The sequence below is a fragment of the Drosophila nasuta genome, chromosome 2R, assembly GCF_023558535.2.
Source record: "Drosophila nasuta strain 15112-1781.00 chromosome 2R, ASM2355853v1, whole genome shotgun sequence".
Lineage (NCBI taxonomy): Eukaryota > Metazoa > Arthropoda > Insecta > Diptera > Drosophilidae > Drosophila > Drosophila nasuta.
In genome coordinates, this window is record NC_083456.1 from 28394244 (window position 1) to 28413845 (window position 19602).

The window sequence follows — 19602 nt, forward strand, 5'->3', positions numbered from 1 at the left end:
GCTGCAAAGACATTGCTGCGACAGGCACAACAAATTTGTTGTCCGATCAGTGGCAACGTCATTAACTTGTGGCAGTGGCAAACGCCGCGTTGACCCCATCAATGTCTAGCGCTCGTCTTCGCATCGTGTAGCGGCCACCATCTATGCATATATTAAGCGAAATGGTAGCCAAGGAGTCTCTCTCTCTCTGTGTGTAATCGCTGGCGCAACAATTCCAAGGAACACGCGCAGCCAACGATCAGAGAAGAGAAGAGGAGAGCTCGAGGCGAGGCAAAGGAGCTAGCAAATAGCTCACGTCGTTTATCATTTGCAAACAAAGAAGGCAAACCGAAAGGGGGAAGACACAACAGACAGTGGCAGACAGAGGTGGACAGCACAGCGACAGGAGAACATGGCAAAGAGACAGGAACAGCAGCAGCGGAGAGAGGAACATGAACCAACCGACAGAGGCCAATCAAGTTGGCCACACCATGGCAATGCGGGACATAAATCACAAGGCGCGACCAGGCGCACAATGGCACGTCCACAATGGGGTAGTCCCATCTCCATCTCCATCTTCAACTCCAACTCCAACTGCAAGAGAGCTGAGGCTGGAAATGATTGCCCGCTGATTGCCAGTGCGGCAATTACTCAATTTTATACACGCGCATTATTTGTCTGTGTCGATCCAAAAGACTCGACTTTGACTTCGACTTCGACTTCTCTTTGCTGCTCGACAGCCTAAACGCTGCGAAGCAACTGCAGACTTTAATCAACGTTTATGTTAAACAATTTAAATTTATGGCAAAATAATGCGCTAGCCATGCAATTGCTGTGCTGACTGACTGATCGCACCCACCTCTTCCCCTTTCCCTTTCTCTCTGCAGCAACTACGACAGTCCCTACCGCTCCACGTATAGTATACCCACAAGCCTGGGTCTGCGTCCCAGCAACAGCAGCAACAGCCATCAGCAGCAGCAGCAGCAGAACAACAACTCCAGCAGCTACAACAACAATGGCAGCAATTTGCAGACACCTGACTCGCCTCGCAGCACGCGCAGCGCTCCCTGGCCGAGATCCCAGCAGCGTTCGCTCTTCGGCCACAATCCCTCAAGTCCACGCTCGGTGCGTTCGGTCAGCACCACGGGCGGTGGTCTGCATCATCATCATAGCCATCACAGCCATGGCCATGGCACCAGTCATCATCATCATCATCATCATCAACAGCAGCAGCAGCAGCAACAAACATCGTCGTCGTCGTCGCATCATCAGCATCGACAGCAACGCGCCAGCTCCTCATCCGCCTCGCATCAGCAGCAACGCTATCGCTCCAGCTCCGTGGAGAGTCATTCGTCCAACGATTCGCGCTCCACGCGACGGTAAGCAAAGACATCTACAACTTCTCTTAGGATCCATTTAAAAGGTTATTCTACATGAACAGCCACAAGCATCGCCATCGTCGCACCTCGGACAATGAGAGCGAGCTGTCTCGTGGCTCAGGTCGTTCGGGGCGTTCGCATCATCGCAAGCACCGACGCTCGCATCGACATCGTCGTGACTCTGCCGGTGGCTCCGATCATGACAGCACACGTGGACGCAGTTACTCCGGACATCGCAGCTCTTCGATGCGCAGCGGCAGCGCTGAGCTCATCGATTCGACCACTCAATGGCGTGAGGTTCAACGTCGCCAGGCGGAGGCGAGTCTGGGACAGAGTTCGGTGCAACAAGCATCGGTGTCCAAGAGCAGCATGGTGGCTCGCAGTCTGCACAGCAACGACAGTCACTCGGACACACATTCGCATCACAAGTCGCGACGCCATCGCAAGAATAAGTAAGTAAAGACTTTTCTCTCTTTACTCCATTATTATTTATGCTTCCCCCGCTTAGATCACCTTCCGAGTCACGCAGTCGCATGTGGAACAGCGAGCTGGCCAAGCATCTGCAATTCGATCTGGTGGACACCGCTGGCATGTCGGAGCAGCAGCTACGCGAGATTCCCTACACAGTGGTGGAGACCACCTCGAAGCGTTCCAACTCCAATCTGAAGATACACAAGAGCAACAGCAAGAGCAGCGTCGGTGCCAAGAGCACAGGCTCAGGAAACACCATCACCAATGGCAGTGGCTCAGGCAATGCGGGACAGGCCAAGAATCGCGTGGATCGCATTCGCGGGTAAGTTGAGTTCGGGTTTGCAGACGGCGAGAGTGAGTGCTGCTTGCATTGCATTTCTCATTATTGGTTGGTGCCTTGTAGACTCTACTACCAAAGCTCTCATCCGCATGATAGCAATGGCGGCGGCGTCGGCAATCCTGGCGGTGGTGGCCACGGAGGTCACGGTGGTGCAGCTCCCAAGAACGGTTCCATACGCTCGGCCAGCACGATCTCTTCCCGGGAGTGCGAACGCAACAATGGACACGGCTTAGTTCGGTGAGTAAAGACAAGTTCGTTAGACTATTACCATATTATTTACTTTATGAATTTCTTTATAATTTGTCATATTAGTTTCATAATTTCTCTATGGAACTTATAAAACAATTACTTTCATTATTATTTCCTATATCTTTTGTTATGTTACTTGTAAAATAATTACTCAATATTTGACTTTTTATTTAGTTTATTAATTTCCATAGTTGTTATAATTTATTAAATAATTTAGTATTTTTTTACATTATTATTTTTATCAAAGTGTAGTCTATTCTTGATTTAACCATCTTCACTTTCTTATATACCAAACCACCTAAAAAATACTGTACTAGTATATTTCTTACATCATTTTTTCCCATATTATTTGTTATTTTACTTACGATATTAGTTATTAGTTATTTAATTTGTTTCCTACTTTGTATACCAAATAATCTATTAAATACTATATTTTTGTACTTTCTAGTCTTATATTCCTTAGATTATTTCTTCCTATATTATTTGTTATATTTTTTACTTTATTAGCAACTTTAGTATCTTTAATATATTCCCCCATTTATCCATCTAATTTATGTCCTACCTTTCAGCATGATGTCCAGCATGAGCATGGGTGACTTCATCTCGCCCACGGGATCGAATCTGAGTCCACTGGAGAACTCGGCGTTACGTGTTTCACATGAGCACACAGACTCTGGACTAGGAGCTGATCAGGACTATGCATACTCCTCAGAAAGGTAAGCACAATACACTTCACTGTAGTATTATAATTTAGTATTTATTTTACTTTGGTAGTTAAGTATTTTGTAAAGCAGCATATCTGCTGCTTTCATTTCTTTCTTCATAAATTTGAGTTACTTTTACATGCCATAAATGCCAATGAGTTTTCGATTACAACACAACTTTTAAATAGCATAGATATTTCAACTGTCAGCAACTTATTACACATTCGATTACCTTAAATAGTTGCCTTTGCAACACACTTGCTCACTCGACTCCCACGACTGTTTTTGTAACTTAAATAAATGAATTACCTGCCCATATTTAATGTAAACAATTTCTCTCTCGTTTGTAATCGAATTTCGAAAAAAAAAACAGATCCAGCGATAGCACACGTTATGGCACCAACAAATCATCGGGCGCCTCGAGCGGCAGTCATCGCAAGTCAGTTGGCAGCGCCAGCAACGGCGGCGGCGGCAACAACGGTGGAGGAGGTGGAGGTGGCTACAACAGCCTCATGCAACAGACTGTGAGTAATCAGCAGCAGCAACAGCAACAACAACGTTCGCTCTTCGCACAGCGACAACAGAAGCCCAATTACAAATACGCCAACAACTCCTCGAACTCCACATCGTCCTCCACTAACCCAAAACAAAACCTGGCGCCCGTACACGGCGCATCCTCATCCACAGCAAATACTAACTCGACGAGCGTGTCAACAACACAGTCGCAGTCGAACAACAACCATAAAAGCAGCAGCAGCAGCAGCAACGCTGGCAACACTGGCGCCAGCGGCAGCAATCGCCTGCTCAGCTACACGACGTTCGAGAACAATCAGTACAAGTTCAGTTTGAACAATGCGGCGCTGGGCAAGGCGACGACGTCTGGCGCACGTGTTGCCAGCAGCAGCAGCAGCAATCTCACGGGTAACATGGTAACAACCGGTAATGGTGGTGGTGGCAATGCTCTTAGCAGTGGTGGTGGTGGTGGTCTTGGTGGTGCTTTCAGTCGACAACGCAGCTTTGTCGAATGGCCCAATAACCCGGCGGCGCCTTATTACTATCAAGGACCCTCGACGAGTGCGGCACAAGTGAAGCGACGCGATGCCAAGTCCGACATTGGTGTCCCCACACGTCGGCTCTCCGGTCAGAGTGTGACCAAGACGCAGCTGCTCACCGGGGGCAGCGGCGGCGGCAGTTCGCAGCTGGCCAATGCCAGCTGTTATCCCATGCACTATGCCAGCAGCAATGTGACCAATCTGAGTGGCCACAATCGCGTCTTGGGTCAACGCGGCGTCGTCGGCAGCGCCGGTGTTGGCATTGGCTTCGCTGGCCTGCAGCCAGCCAAATCGGATCTGTTTCTCTCCTACATCCATGGCGGCGAATACGAACGGCCCTACATCTACAACTACAAGATGCCACAGATGCCGCCCGGCTTGCTCGGCGGCTCCTTCTCTGGCATCGGGCATAGCAATGGAAACGGGAGCGGGTCGGGGTCGGGTTCGGCCTCGGGGTCGCCGAAGCAACAGGCGAGCGCGTATCACATTTCGGGCGCACAGACTGCGGATCCCCCGCCACCGCCGGCGCCTTTGTACGGCGGCTCGGCGCCCGCCAACGATGTCATGTACTATCAGTTTGACAAAGGCGCCGCCAAGTCACAACAACAGCAACAGCAACAGTCACAACAGCAGCAGCAACAGCAACAGCCTCCGCCCATTGTGCAGCAGCCAAAGGCAACGTCAGCAAATGTTGCAGGTGGCAGCGGCGGTGGGGCAGCTGCTGGGCCATTAGTGTATCTGCAGCATGGACAGAATGTCGCGCCATCGAATGTCACCTCAACGCAGCAAACTGTGAGTAAGCCTTGAGCAACTCCGCAACCTGTCGCATGTCATTGTCGTTTTCGTTTTCGTTGTTGTTATTGTCCCCTTTGTGTCTCGTTGTCTTGCCGCATCTTCTGTTTGTGTTTGTTTGTTTGTTTGTGTTTGTTTTGTGCATGCAACTTGCAAGTTTATTTTTTTTTTTGTACGCTTTAATTGAATACGTATTTTATTGGGCACTATCGCAATCGTCTCGAGCACTTTGCTGCATTGCGTCTCTCATAACGTTACGTATACTTAATTTTTGCAACTCGTAAATAGCACTCACTTTTTGTTTCTTTTTTCTGTTTCTTTTGCTCTGTTTCGTGTAAATCCCCCTAATAAGACACACATACTCTTCTTCGCACTCAGTAGTTGTATTTTGTATGATAAGCAAACTGAAGCTTTTATGTTGATTATTTCGCAAGACTCATTGTAAACACTGTGAGAAGTCACAGAGAGAGAGAGTTGAGGAATTGGGGGCCAAAAGGACTGTGTCCTGGTTTAAGCAACATGCACACTTATCTTTGCATGCACACAAACACACATGAACACTCTTTGAGTGTGTCTGTGTGTGTTATCAAAAGCAGCGCTATGTCTGCAAATAAACTTGCTGCTATCTGAGTTTTGTGTCTGCCACATAGACGGAGAATTTAATTAACTTGAATAGACTGCGCGAAAATAGGCGTGGTTGGGGCACGACACAGCAAACTCATGTGTGCACACACACACAGAAACACATGTGTACAAGATACTTATGTATCTTGCAGATACACAGCATAATGATGTTGCAAGCATGTTGCTTTAAATCAAAAGTGCATAAAAATTAAATCAAAACTGATGACTGAGAACTAGCAAAAATGCTATGAAATAAGCAAGGCGAAGAACACATTAATTTGATCCAAAAATATGACTGAAAACTTACTAAATGCTAAAGAATAAATTAGGAATAAGAGTTATTTGAAGACTACTTATCAAAAGTTATTAATTTCATATTAAACAGAGCACACAAATCGATAGTACAAATTATGAATACATGATTTAATAGATTTATATAATTTAAGCTAAATTAATTGACATCTAAAATGTTGTACAATATGCATAAAATAATTGAATCCGCAAAAAATTTAAAAGAATTAATTTGCATCTTTTAAACTGGAATTTTGTTTTAAAGACTCTTCCAAAAGGTGCTGATTTTTCAATTTCAATTATGTGTTCTTTCAAATGAAGTCTATTTCTAACTGATATTACTAACTATCATTAAATTAACACCAAATTTCTATGAATTTCTTTGATCAATAATTATTTTCTTCAATTCTAAGATTCGAGTTTATTTTCTTAAAAACTCAACCAAAAATCTTACAATCTTAACAAAAGTAGCTTTAAAGAGAAAGACGACAAATCTTAAACTCATTCAAGCCATCGACAGTGTAATCAAGTGTTTTATTTATGCCAACTTTATATATTTTGCAACTATTCGCATTTGTTTTGCCATTATTTTGTGTGCCATGAATTTTGCTCAAAAGTATGCTAAACATTAGAACAGACGACGGCACACAGAGAAGAAATCGTCAGCTCAATTTCACGCATGACTAATTAACAACTAAAATATGCTAACTAATTTTTGTCTAACGCCCAAATGAATTGCCCCAAAAGCAGAAAGATACTTTTGTCAGAGAGAGAACGAGAGAGGAAAAGACGGAAGAGGGAACAAGGCAATAAAGCAGCATAAATAATAAGCAACTATTTGCGCTACATTATCCAAGTTTATGTAACAGCAAGGAAGGGGAGGAGAAAGAGAGACAGAGTAGGGAGGGGCGGGGCGGGGCACAGTGGGCTGTTCAAGCAAATAATTTCAACTCAAGTTGATGGCACAAATTTCGCAGCTACCACAGCAAAAATACTTACAATTCTTAAATAAATTTTGTGCGACCCGCTTACACACACACACGCACACATATGAGTCTCACAAAGTGCGTGTATGTGTGTGTGTGTGTGTGGCAAATGGCCTTCATGGCAGGCAGCAGCCACTACATAGAAACATTCTCGAAATGTTTGGCATAATTTTGCTATAAAATAAATTTTGCAAAATTGTTTTTCCCTAAGCTGGAGGCAGCTTAGTAAAGCGAAGACAGTGCCAGCCAACAACAACAACACAAAGTACAACTACAACAAAAAGAGCAACAACAACAGCAAGTCGAAGAAGCAGCAGCAGCAGCCAAAGGACATCAAATAAAACAAGCAAATCAAAAATTATGACAGCACAGCAAGGGACAACGAACAGGAACTCAAACAGTCACAGTCTGAGCAGCGACAGGAGAGTCAAGAGGGGGCAAGAGAGAGAGGAAGACACAAGCTGTAAGAGATACTGAGAGTTAGCTTCGGCCAGGCCAAAGGCGAAACGCCAAACGTTCTTAGGACTCAGGGCTCAAGGCTTTGGGCGTGGCTAGCATGTGGCATGTCCTTGCCAAAGCAGTTAAGTCAATAAATTTGCTGATTTAATGTGCCAAAAGTTTCGATTGTTGTTGTTGCTGTTGTTGTCCTTGTTCGTTGTCTCCTGTACGCACTTTACTTAGTCGCTCGAAGAGTTACCGCTCCAAGCTGTTTGACTTGTACGATACTTGTTATTGTTATTTTCGGCCCTTTCCCCCTCCGCCGTGGACCAACGAACAAATGCTAGATTAACACAATTGGTAAACAATAAAAGCGACAACTTACAGCCTGGCTTATTGAGCTTTAAGCGACGTGAGCGCAAAACAAAATTTAATAAAATCTGCAAATTAAAGTTTCCAACAAAGATAAGGGTATGGGCAAAAAAAAGTCTGCCCATTGTGGAACTAAGTACATTAGAATTCCATAAATATTATATGCAATTGGCTGGACCGGTTTTTTCTGTGCAACGTAAAACTTTTTGTGTGCAAAAACAATTGCGAAAAATATTTGAATAAAAATATATATTCTCCATTGGCAATTGATTCAGGCGGAGAACAATTTGTGACTCAAATAGTGCGGAAAATGCTGTAAAAAAGTTTATTTAACAATTGCCTTGCTACCCAGTGATAAATGTGACAGCAAAGAGGGTGGATTAGTTCAGTAGAATCAGTCAAAGTAGATCTTATTCACAGGGTAACTTCAATTTTAGCAGTCTAGCTAAACGTTTCGCTTTTTGTTTATTTAAGTTGCACACCGCGTGATTTAATTATGCAGCACTCAAACAATAAACGTTTGATATTTGTTTTAGTTTATGCTTTCATATTTTTTTAGCATTTCCATTTTTTTCCACTTGCTCTAAGCTGGTCTTTTGTCTTTCATCATCAATGGACATCTGTCGCTTTTAATATTTATGCAACAAGAGCGCACAAAAAAGTAGAGAGAAAAAAACAATTGACGCATATTTTATGCATGTGCATGGCGAAAAAATAATAGAGAAAAATAGAGACCTTGGCGCATATGGGTTATAATTATTTTTGTACGAATGAGTTGACACACCAGTTTGGCCAGACGACATTGAAAGCGTCCCTTTTAGCGGGTGCCACTCGTACCTAATGACTTGAGGGGCGTTTTAGAGTCGCTTAACGCTTTTTTTGATGCATTTTTAAGGGCGTGTTTCCGACTAAATACTATGCCTAATTAACAAACACACACACACACATGAGTGTGTGTAACACACCCATAAAAGTGGAAGAAAATTAATTAAATTGCAGAAGGCAAGAGCAAGAGCAAGAAGCAAGCAATGCCAATGGTCTTCTTTGTTTATTTAAGCAATCTGCTACGTGTTTCCATTAGGCTTCAATTCAAGCTTCATTATTGATAGTGTGTGTGTGTGTGTGTGGTTATATTTGTGTATAGAAAGGGGGTGGGGGAGGGGGCATTAGATAAGCTCTTTGGGCAACAAATACAATTTTCAAGTTGAATGCAATTTTAATTAATAACAAATCAAACAAACTTTGGCGCCCTTGCACAAAATCAACTTTAGTTGTAGTTCGACTCAAGCTCTAAGTGGCTCAAGGGTTCGTTGTTGTATCTGCAAGATTGAGATACATACAAAGTTCTGATGTGCTAGCTAGCGTATAGAAATCCCAATGTTTGTGTGTGTGTGTGTCTCTCTCCTTTATGATTTCATTTACAAATGAATTTGTGTATAAGGGGGGAGAGAGAATATTCTGTTTACCTTCACAGACATGTGTGTGTGTATTAAACTCAATCATAATAACAGCAAATGTGCTGCCATACAACAAACGTGTCTTTGGCCAAATTGAATGAGCTTTTAAGTGTATTGAGATTGAAACACTGTGCACACGTTGCACAAAGTCCAAGACCAACCGAAAGCCATTTCAATTACCAAATTAATTCTATTGAATTATGTCTATGGCAAAACTTTAATAGCCAACAAATCATATTTTGTATTTAAAAGATGCGGATAACATTTAAATCAATCAGCTAAATTCAATTTGTATGCAATGTTTTCTAATCTAATATTGCGAGATATAAACCCAAATCAAATAAATTAAATCAATTTGTTTGCCAATTGCATGTTGCTTATTATAATATCCACTAAAGAAGAATATTTAAATACAAAGATTTGAGTGTGGATTAAAATTGGGAAAGTGCAGCTAATTGCAGTTTAATTTATGCAGAACTAAAATGTAAGAAAAGTACTCTTGAATTCTCTCAATTAACGAACAACAGCAATAAGAATGAAGACAACAACAATGGCGCGAACAACAATTATCATACAGCAATCAATTGCAATCCGCAGGGCTTGTGTCCTGTGGAATGTCTAACACGACTCTCTGCCACTTGCCCCCTGCCTCTTGCCACATGCCACCACACCTCTGTGTGCTCGGGTTTGATTTTGGTCAGGTGTTTAGCCGGCGGTCACTTTATGAACGCAATCAGGCGAGCTTTTGTTGCCTCCGAACCACACGGAATTGCCATTTGCCATTGTTGTTCACATTGTTGTGGTCGTTGTTGTTGTTGTTGTTGGGGTATTTTACGAGCTGCCTTTGATTGCAATGTGTGTGTGTGTGTGTGTAATTAAAATTGTGTGCCTGCGGATCTAATAATAAATGTAGACTGATTTTTAAATTAATTTCAATTACATAAAACTGCGCATTTTTGATTTGGATGGCAAAATAGTTTTTGCATAAATTGCATGTTTTCATTTGCCTGCGCAATAAATAAGTCAATAATAATAATAATAACAATAATAAATAGAATGATATTGCTCGCTCCAATGTTTGTGTTGAATTAGCAACAATAATATTGTGTTAAGTCTGTGGCTAAAATTCGAAAAATTGTATTCTAATTGTGTAAGTGCATGCAGATGTGTGACATTATCATTAATTATTATTATTCTAGTGTCTAGTGCCTGTTTAGTATTTTAGTATTCGACCCAAGCAGAATCCCTGCAAGCAAAGCTAAAACCTTGTTTTATGTTCTCAATACCTTTTCACCCCCCGCATCGAATATCGACATATGTACTCGTAAAATATCCAAAATACAAAACCAAACCCTCAACCAATAAAACCCCAACACAAATGCACTAGGCAATGCATCATCATCATCATCATCATCATCAGTCGTCGCACTCCTGCAGCGAGGAGGACGAAGCGATGGCCGTGTTGGAGGCAATGCAACCGGATGCGACCACAACTAATGATGAGGCCGAAGAAGACACCGATGATGTGTATGACGATGAGGCAGCCGAGGCTGAGGATATGTTTGATCCTGATGTCCCTTTGATGTCCCCAACTGGCAGCAACAACAGTGCCAACAACAACAACAACAACAACTTCGGCAGCAACAACAACTCTAATCGAAATGCAGTTGCATCCATTTCCGCATTGGCCAATATTAATCTAGATAATTGCAATGCGAATGTCTACGGTGGTCAACAACAACAGTGTGCCAACGACACCAGTCTCCATCAGCAGCAACAACAACTTGTATTGCCAATTACCACAAGCAACCAAACGTTAAATTGTCCCACATTGAATGCAAATAGCCATAGCAGTAGCCAAACCAACTCCAATTCCAATAGCAACACCAATAGCAATTCCAATACCACTTGCAATACGAATGCGTATCCGAATGAACCAACAGCATCATCCCCAGTTGCCCCCACCACAGCAACAGCAACCACAACAGCAGCAGCAGCAGCAGTAGCAGTAGCAACAGCAGCAACTGCAACGAACTCACAACGAACCAATTCCAATTCGCACTCGAATTTACAACAAAATCAAAACATTTCCTCCAGTTTAGAGATAATTCTATCGCCAATTATACAAAGTAGTCGCCGGTAAGTTTATTTTGTTGCATTTTCCCTTTTTCATTTTCCTTTTTCCTGTTTGAACTTTGTTCTTTTATCCGTTTTTTTTATTTTGTTGTCTTTTGACTTTTGTAACTTTTGTCGTATTTGTTCCCCAAGCAGTTTGATATCTGTGTGTGTAGCTGAGTTACATATTCAACTGCTCTACATTTTCATTTTGTTGTAGCCTTAAGTAGGTGCGTCTCCCTTTTTGTACCCCGCATGCAACCACAGCAGCAACCAACAGCAGAGTTCAAAGTAGTTTTTGTCATTCCCCAAGAAAGAGTTCAATGTAGTTTTTGTCCTTCCCAAAGCATAGAATGTAAATTGTGCCCCGCTTGAGTTAAGTTTTTCATCAGTTTACTTCGATTGCAAATCACTTTACATTCAACTTCAATTTCTTAATCAAATTGCGCACACATCTTTAAGAGAACAAACAACAAACAGAGAGATCGAGATGGGAGAGGGGAAGAACATGGCATAAAAACATTATAAATTATGTATTAATGTGCCTGTTTAGGCCGGGCTCAGACGGAGGCACATCGGGGTGTGGCAGCAATGGCAGCTCCCCTGATGGCTGCCACAACGCAGCTCAGCTGGGGGGCGGCTCTTCCTCCTCCTCCTCTGCCTCCTCCTCTTCCCATTGGCAGGCACAAGTCAAAGCACTTTGCCAGCTGCCAATTTTCAATTGCCTTTAAGCGAACTGCGGGCACACAATAACAGCAAGAGCAACAGCAACGAAAGCAACGACAGCCAACGACTATGGGAAATGAGAAAATGGAAAAGACGCTTCCGCATCGCACATTCCACACTCACATTTGTTTTTCGTATTCGTATTCGTTTTCGCATTCGCTTTCATTTCAATTTCACTTGGCGCTTGCTTTCATTTTGGATTTACATTTGATTTGACTGCCATTCCGCCAGCCGTTTGTTTCACTTTGTTTATTTACCAAGTCGAAGGCGTTTTTTTGCTTGTGTTCTGTGCTTAGTTCACGCTTCGCATGGCAAAAGGCACACAAATATTTATGCGGCACGAAGAAGACAATGCTGCCAGAGAGAAATGCCACGAATAGCGAACGGAAAATTCGACAGGCCATTTACAAATGAATAGGTTAATGTGTCCACCGAGGGGCGCGGTATCTTGCGCCTTGTTTATGGGCCAAAGTTTTGGCCTGAGCACAAATTGACTTTAAACATGTCAATTTAAATTTGCTGCTAGCCAAATGAAGGGATGAAGTGCACCCTCGGATACATTTTAAGGGTGTCCAGTCTCAGTGTTTTCTCTCTCTGTGTTTGCGCCTCATTAGCGTGTCCCCAAAAGGTCTGTGTCAGAATGAGTATTACTCATACGCCGCATTGCACGCAGCCATTGAAGCAACAAAATGACAATTTCACAACAAATTAACTGCGCAGCCAGGCATCCAAAAACATACATTTCAGTCGTTACTATATGAAGATATGTGTGATATCACACACATACACACGTACACACACACACACGAGGAGCAGAAAAAAGAATTGCAATGAAAGCTAAGCAAATGACCTTCAAACTCGATAAGCGAAAACAAAACAAGCGAAAGTGCTAAAAATATACATAATTTTCACCAGAAACACACACACAAAGATACTTTCACACACACGTACACACACACACACAGAGACAGCTGAAAATATGATGGCCCTGGCAAAAGCACAAAAGCAAAAACATTAAAATTTACGACGATGGCAGGCGAGTGCCGTGCTGGGTGCCGGGCAAATGATACTTTTGCCTGGGTCGCATGGCTGGCATGTCCTTTGCCTATACCAATGGGGAACTCCAGCCAAACATAAATACAAATTTCAACAGAAACAAAACACAAAATAAGCGATGAAAGCAAAAAGGCTCAACGTACAACAATTTCATATCTCACAGATACTTTGCGGAGCCAAATAAACAAAAACAGAGAGCGAAAAGAAACACAAACAAAGTGAAACAACGCAAAAAATATCAGCAGTAACAAAAGAGGTTTTCACACGCGAAATATGAACTAGTAAATACCCTACAAAATTGTATTAAAAGAATGAATTTTAATAGGACTTTGTTCATTAAAAATATTCAAGAATTTTATGGAATCTTTATGCTATTTATGTTACAGTCTTTATTCTTATTAAGCTTAGTCTTTAGTCTATAAGTTGTGTTTGTTGTGTTTAAAAAACCTAGAGTATGAAACAAAGAACTTGCCTTCTTGTTTCGTTGCGCCCATCGATTTGCAACTTGTAGTTATGTTGCCTGCCACAAAATGTAAAAAAAGGCAACCCGTCGAAAACTTTACGCAATTTTTGTCGAACAACTGGGTACAGCAAAAAGACAAAAGCACACAAGAAAAAAAATTTGCTGAAAGTGAGAGCGGTTTAATACGTAAATTTTAAGGCACTGAGCAAGAGATAAGCTTATGAATGTTTTTATAAAAAGTCGACAACCCTGGCCATAGAATTATGTGTTGGCAATTTTTGTGTGTTGTGCTTTCTTTCTTTTTTGGGGTTTTCCTGATTAAATTAAGTAATTATTTGCGTTGTCCTCGTCGTTTATGGCGCCAACTGGCAACTGGGCAATAAATTGAATAGAATTTTAAGCCTGGCGACGGCGGCGACAATAACTTGCCATAAGTAATAAAAACCAAACTAAGTACTTGAAAAATATTACTACTGCACATACTAATATTATTTATATAAGTGCTTTAGCGAATTTAATTTAGTGGCCTTCTGGCCATAAACTACACAATATTTTAAGAGTTTTCTTTTTTTTGTTGTTTGTTTTTATTACGTTTTTGCTTTATACATTATGCACAGCTGCATTACGCATACGCACTGTAGTAGTTAGCAGAAAATAAAACAAAAACTCAACTAACAAGCCCCACTACACAAATACACACATACACTACACTACACTACACTACGCTACACTCGGCTGCAAGTTTACGCAGTTTGCGAAACTTGGATTAGCCTCATCATCATGCAATCGAAAACTTTCTCTAATATTCGTTTCTCTCTCTCTCTTCCCGTTTTTTACCCACATGCTGCTGCGGCGAACCTATATAACAGAGCGCAATTGTAAGCGAAATGAGCACAGAATTGTGAGAATTAGCTAAATTTAATTTGCAATAGCCAACGCCCGCCCACAACGAGCACGCCCACGCCCACGCACATGGCCAGGACCTCGCAGCAGCAGTAGAAGCAGCTGGAAATGTTTGTGCCTCAGCGCCGCCACCAACAGCATTCTGTAAACTTTGGCTGCAGCAGCAACATCAACAGCATCAGCAACAACAACAACAGGAGCAGCAGCGACAACAACAACTCTACGAGCAGCAGCAAGCTTGGCTATAAGCAACAGCAACAACAACAAACACCAACAACAACATGTGTAAGTGCAAAGTTAAATGAAACTACATGCGGGTTGCAGCGCTGAAAAGTATGCTACACTAAAAGTAAAGGCAGCAGCTGCAACGAGAACAACAGCAGCAGCAGCAACCAACATTAACAACAATAAACAACATTTAAAAGCCGTCGAGGCAAAAGTTGTACGAAAACTTTTGGGCTCCGGCAACGTTGCGGGCTTTTGTCGTTGCAAATTAAATGTACATTCTGCCAACATGTAAATAGATAATGTCTTTACCCGAATCTTATGTATACTATATAAGTATGAGTGTGCGTGTGTGTATGAAAGAATGTGTGTGTGTGTATAGCAAACAAATCAAATTGTGCTAAAAACTAATTAGCTAAGCAAAACACTTTAAAATATGTAACAAAAGGCAAACTCAAAACTGCCGAATACGGAATGTGGAATGCGGAATAGCTTAAGAGATGCGAAGCAAATAATCAAAAAGCCAAAAAAGCAAATGTAACTCACAGATAAAAAAGCCAACGGCACGCAACAAGAACAACAACAACAAGAATAACAACAACATTGGCATAAAAGCAAAAATAAATTGTGCGTTAATGATAAGCGGCGCGCATTTCGGCGGCATAAAATTTATTAAAATATGCGAGAAGCGCCACAGACAGCAAGAAGTGAGATAGAGAGAGATAGAGAGAAAGAGAGTGGGGCGCCTAAAAGCAGGCAACAGCAAATATATTTATGCTTACGAGTGTATTTGTATGTGGAGGCTTAGGCAACACACACACACACACACATGCGAAGAAAGAAAGGAAGAGACACACAGACAGAGAAAGAGAGAGAGAGAGAGAGAGGGAGAGGGAAAAACACTCGCGCTTCCTGCACAAGGAAATCGTTAACGATAAATATAAAATTTTATTGTTATGCGTGTGTTGCTTTCACACACACATACATACATACGTGCGTATGTGTGTGTGTGTAAGGAAGTGTGTGTGTGTGTGGCCTGCAAGTAAATTAAATATGCTTTTTTATTAACTACTAAGAACCAATTTGATACGCATTCAAATAATACCATGAAAATTATGTAAAATTCAATTTTACTTCAGCGGAAAACGAAATTAAAGAGATCAGCAGCGAGAGAGAGGAAGCAAAGCAAAGCCAAATAAATTTATTTAGTAGCACATAAATGTAATTTTAATAAAATTATATTACATATTACGAATACGAATACAAGTATGAGAATGAAAACAAAAACAAACACGAGTACGAATATAAAATACGAATATGTATGCAATATGAGAACTAGCTATAATAAAACTAAACAACTTACTTACTTATGCCAACAACGTCCAGCAATTTCAATAATATTTATGTAAGCGCAAAACCGACAACAACAAACACACACACACACACACATACAGATAACTACCCACAACAAATTTTTGACCATACTTTAAGCCCAATTTAGTTTAATCACTTGCAACTAATTTAAGCGCAAATATTTGTATATCTATGCTTCGGTGTGTGCGTGTGTGTGTGTGAGGATGCGTGTGTGTTGATTATGTAAATAGAAATCTGTTTTAGCCATTTCCTTTATACACAACCTAAAATAAATACTAATAATAATAACTATAATAATACTTAAACACTGCCACTAAGGAAAATAATTAAAATTCAACTTTTTATGTGGTTATTAGAGCTACTTATTAATTAATAAACGATATGAAATGATATGAATTCTGATTGATACAAAAAAGCGTGTGTAATAAAATACTGTACTCTTTGTAAGTTGAATGAATTTTTTAGTGCATAAACTACGGAAAAACGAAATAAAATCAAGTATCAGCAAATAATTGAATATTATAAATATGTATGTATCTGTGTCTAACAAGATTTTACAATGAGTGTGTCACTTTTATATATCTAATATATACGATATACAATAAACAAAATAACTGCAAATAAAAGCATTTTATACAACAAAACCAAAAACCAACGATTTACCCTTGTTATTATTATTATCATATTTCTCCTTCTTCTTCTTTGTGTTTTTGGGGGGACAGCGATGACCCCTTGGGGGTCACTTGACTAAAAACTGTAAAGAGGAACAATAAGGAACGATAAGCAAAAACTGGACAAGAGACAAAACGAGGGAAACAAAGACAAAAGAAGCGTCAGCAAATGCGATAGCAAAAGTTTCCGTCGTGAAGATGTTAAGCAAGACAGAAATCATCCCTTTGAGCCATAACTAACCAGCTGATAACAATATAACTGCCGCAACAAAGGAAGCTGCAACATAGTTGAAGCTGCAACCACAAGATTAGAGTGTCTCTTCTACAATTAAATGGCGTGTCACTTTATTGCAACTTATAGTAATCAGCACACACTTATAACAACACAATAGCAAATACTTCTTTTTCATTGTCATCTCAAGTTAATCGTATCTCATCATTTCTCTGTTGCGCCGCAATTTGTGAGCCAAGTAGCTAGCACATGTGCTGGCAAATAACTACAAATAAAATTATTAATAAAAACTGCTAAAACTCTTTATGAAATTATAAAACTTACAATGAGCGCAGAGACCGCCAGAGTTCCAATCTTAATGGATTCTGTCTTGGAATCCCAAAGATTGATTATTGCATATTGACAACCTTGTTTATAAGCTGCATTTTCTTTGCAAACTGCATTCTCGTGGAGACAACAAGCTGACGGAAGTGGATTAGGTCTATAATCCGTGTAGTTCTCAAAGCCACAACAGTGCAGCTGAAGAAAAGTAAATTAAGACGGAATGATTTTGACAACTTTTTCCATGCTTACATGTTGCTCCATCTTGTCCATTATCATTTTGGATGCATTGTCAGTTCTGTGAGTGTCCCACACAATTTTCAGAATTATATGGAAATAAGAACGTATTTCACTTTGATTTGTCCACACATAAATGGCCACGAACAATTGCATAACGAAAAATAGCATCATGATCATTGAATACTAATAAAACAAAAACATTAATTAATCCATAATAAGATTGAAGAGTTCTTATAGTTGATCCTTACAATGCTGAGTTGGCGTGGCCTTCCACGCAAAGCTCCAACGCAGCCCAATAATGATAGCAACAGGACAAAAATGCTCATCACTATCGGTGTAATCACTACTACACTTACAGGCGTATATCTTCTGACATCAGCAAATTCATTCATGTCCTCGACATCGGGAAATGCAATGAACAAGAGCACAAAACAACATATCTGCAAAATAAAAAAAATCGTAATCATATAATACAAGTAGTGAAAGAGATTTACAGACTTGAACATTATTAAAGTGGGATTGGTTTTATGTTAATATTTATTTATTATTTCATAAGTTTAATCCTTAATTATTATTGTATTTAGTTTATTTATTAATTTAGTTATTTGAAAATATTCGTCGCGGTCGTCGTTAGCACGTCTTGCTTTTCTCGTCGTCGTCACCAAAGTTATCTTCTAAGTATATTCTATCGACTTCCTTCTCGATCGATACTCCTTCTCAATCGATACTCCTTTCTTCATATCATCGATACTCCTTTCTTAATATCATCGATAGGGGATAGATTGGCGTTGCCAGACCCATTCCCACATTAATAAATTTAATGTCAAGCTATATAATTTGGAAACATATTGAATTAAATTACTTATATGGCAAATTGTGATTCTCTGATTCAAGCTAAATATATAGGAAACTGAAACAGTCAGTAAAAAAAAAATCTGCAAAGTATTTGAGTTCAAAATAGTTTAGCTTAACAACATAGGAACTTTATTATTAAAATAGTAAGATCAATAATGCCGAATAAGGAATAAAATCGAATAACAAGTGTAATTTTGAAGTTAGTTTCGAATTTTAGTACAGACAATAATAACTACAGATCATTTTCATAATTCCTACAAATTTGGCGATCGGATAAAAATTGTAGAAGTTGAGTTGCTTTGGCTGACAATCTAGTATATTTTGTACTCTATGGTATGTTTTCAATAAAATATATCATTGTACCAAATATAACCTTTGTGGTATTTTTTTGTATTTTTGCGGTACATTAATTTGGAGTAGAACAATACAGGATATTCATTATTATATTACTTGTTTTAATAATACTTTATTCTAATATAAGAAATAATATTTACAATAGTATATGTTTAAAGAGCAGAATACAAAGTAAAAATAACTTTGATTTGTTCAACTTAAATAGAATAATTTAGCAATACAAAGGCAATGAAATGATATATGTAGAGTACACATGATTCACATTATAATAAACCACACAAACCATAAAATCAACTAATTATGACTCCAATATAACATATGTATGTACATGTCGTATATTTTATAAAGTACCAGAAATGAAATGAAAAATGATATCTCTATTTTATATAGTTTAAGATATCTAGGTGTTCGTAAAGTTATTTTTCTGTTGATACTCGTCAAGGTTAAAATATTTCCTCCCATATGGGAAGCTGGTTTAAAAATAGAATGAGTCACAAAGAACAATTCAATTCATACTCAAATTTCAGTCACAAATAAATGTTTTATATATGTATTTCATAAATATTTCACAATCACATATTACAAGTATTTCAATGAGTCATTTGTATTGTATTTTACTCTCATATTTAAATTCAAAATTTAAGGAAATATTTATCCGTTATAACACATATCGCACAATTCTAACACATAGTAAATAGAATACATTTTTAAAAGATTTACCATGCATAATAAGTTGAATAGAAGGAGTAAAAACTTGATAATTTCAGCGCGACAACCCATCTTTTTTTTTCCTTTTTAATAGCGAATATTTAAAATATTAATCTGTGCACTTCGACGATCGGTTCTTGACTGCTCTTTGCACCCACATAATATAACTTCGCATTATGCATAATGTGTAATCATTGATGATTGATTATTTGCAAAATGGGTCAT

At 39.8% G+C, this 19602-nt stretch overlaps 2 protein-coding genes across 7 annotated transcripts in view; one reads left to right on the forward strand and one right to left on the reverse strand.

Moving 5' to 3' along the window:
• The window catches only part of LOC132786128 (band 4.1-like protein 4), a 64958-nt gene extending 49061 nt beyond the window's left edge, over positions 1-15897 (forward strand). For 3 of the 6 annotated variants that reach the window (XM_060792551.1, XM_060792552.1, XM_060792554.1), the window contains 8 exons: positions 867-1358; positions 1421-1810; positions 1867-2151; positions 2233-2406; positions 2988-3134; positions 3496-4966; positions 10522-11273; positions 14364-15897. In XM_060792551.1, coding sequence (XP_060648534.1) covers positions 867-1358; positions 1421-1810; positions 1867-2151; positions 2233-2406; positions 2988-3134; positions 3496-4966; positions 10522-11273; positions 14364-14376 — 3724 coding nt within the window. In that variant the 3' untranslated portion in view covers positions 14377-15897. The remainder of the gene's footprint in view (positions 1-866; positions 1359-1420; positions 1811-1866; positions 2152-2232; positions 2407-2987; positions 3135-3495; positions 4967-10521; positions 11274-14363) is intronic. The other 3 variants (XM_060792555.1, XM_060792556.1, XM_060792557.1) reach the window with 3 other exon arrangements.
• A 1127-nt stretch (positions 15898-17024) lies between these two features.
• On the reverse strand, positions 17025-19505 carry LOC132786135 (CD63 antigen-like). Its single transcript, XM_060792567.1, has 5 exons — positions 19390-19505; positions 17709-17900; positions 17473-17643; positions 17224-17418; positions 17025-17164 (listed from the first exon to the last, which is right to left on the reverse strand). The coding sequence occupies exons 1-5, from the start codon at positions 19447-19449 to the stop codon at positions 17090-17092; spliced, it is 693 nt and encodes a 230-aa protein (XP_060648550.1). The 5' UTR covers positions 19450-19505; the 3' UTR covers positions 17025-17089.
• Between the last annotated feature and the right edge of the window lie 97 nt (positions 19506-19602).

Coding starts and splice junctions, on each gene's coding strand:
- LOC132786135 (XM_060792567.1), bottom strand. CDS start 19,449: ATGGGTTGTCGCGCTGAAATTATCAAGTTTTTACTCCTTCTATTCAAC. Junction 17,901..19,389: donor TATTCAACTTATTATGCATG/GTAAATCTTTTA, acceptor TTTATTTTGCAG/ATATGTTGTTTTGTGCTCTT. Junction 17,165..17,223: donor TGGCGGTCTCTGCGCTCATT/GTAAGTTTTATA, acceptor TTTTATTTGTAG/TTATTTGCCAGCACATGTGC.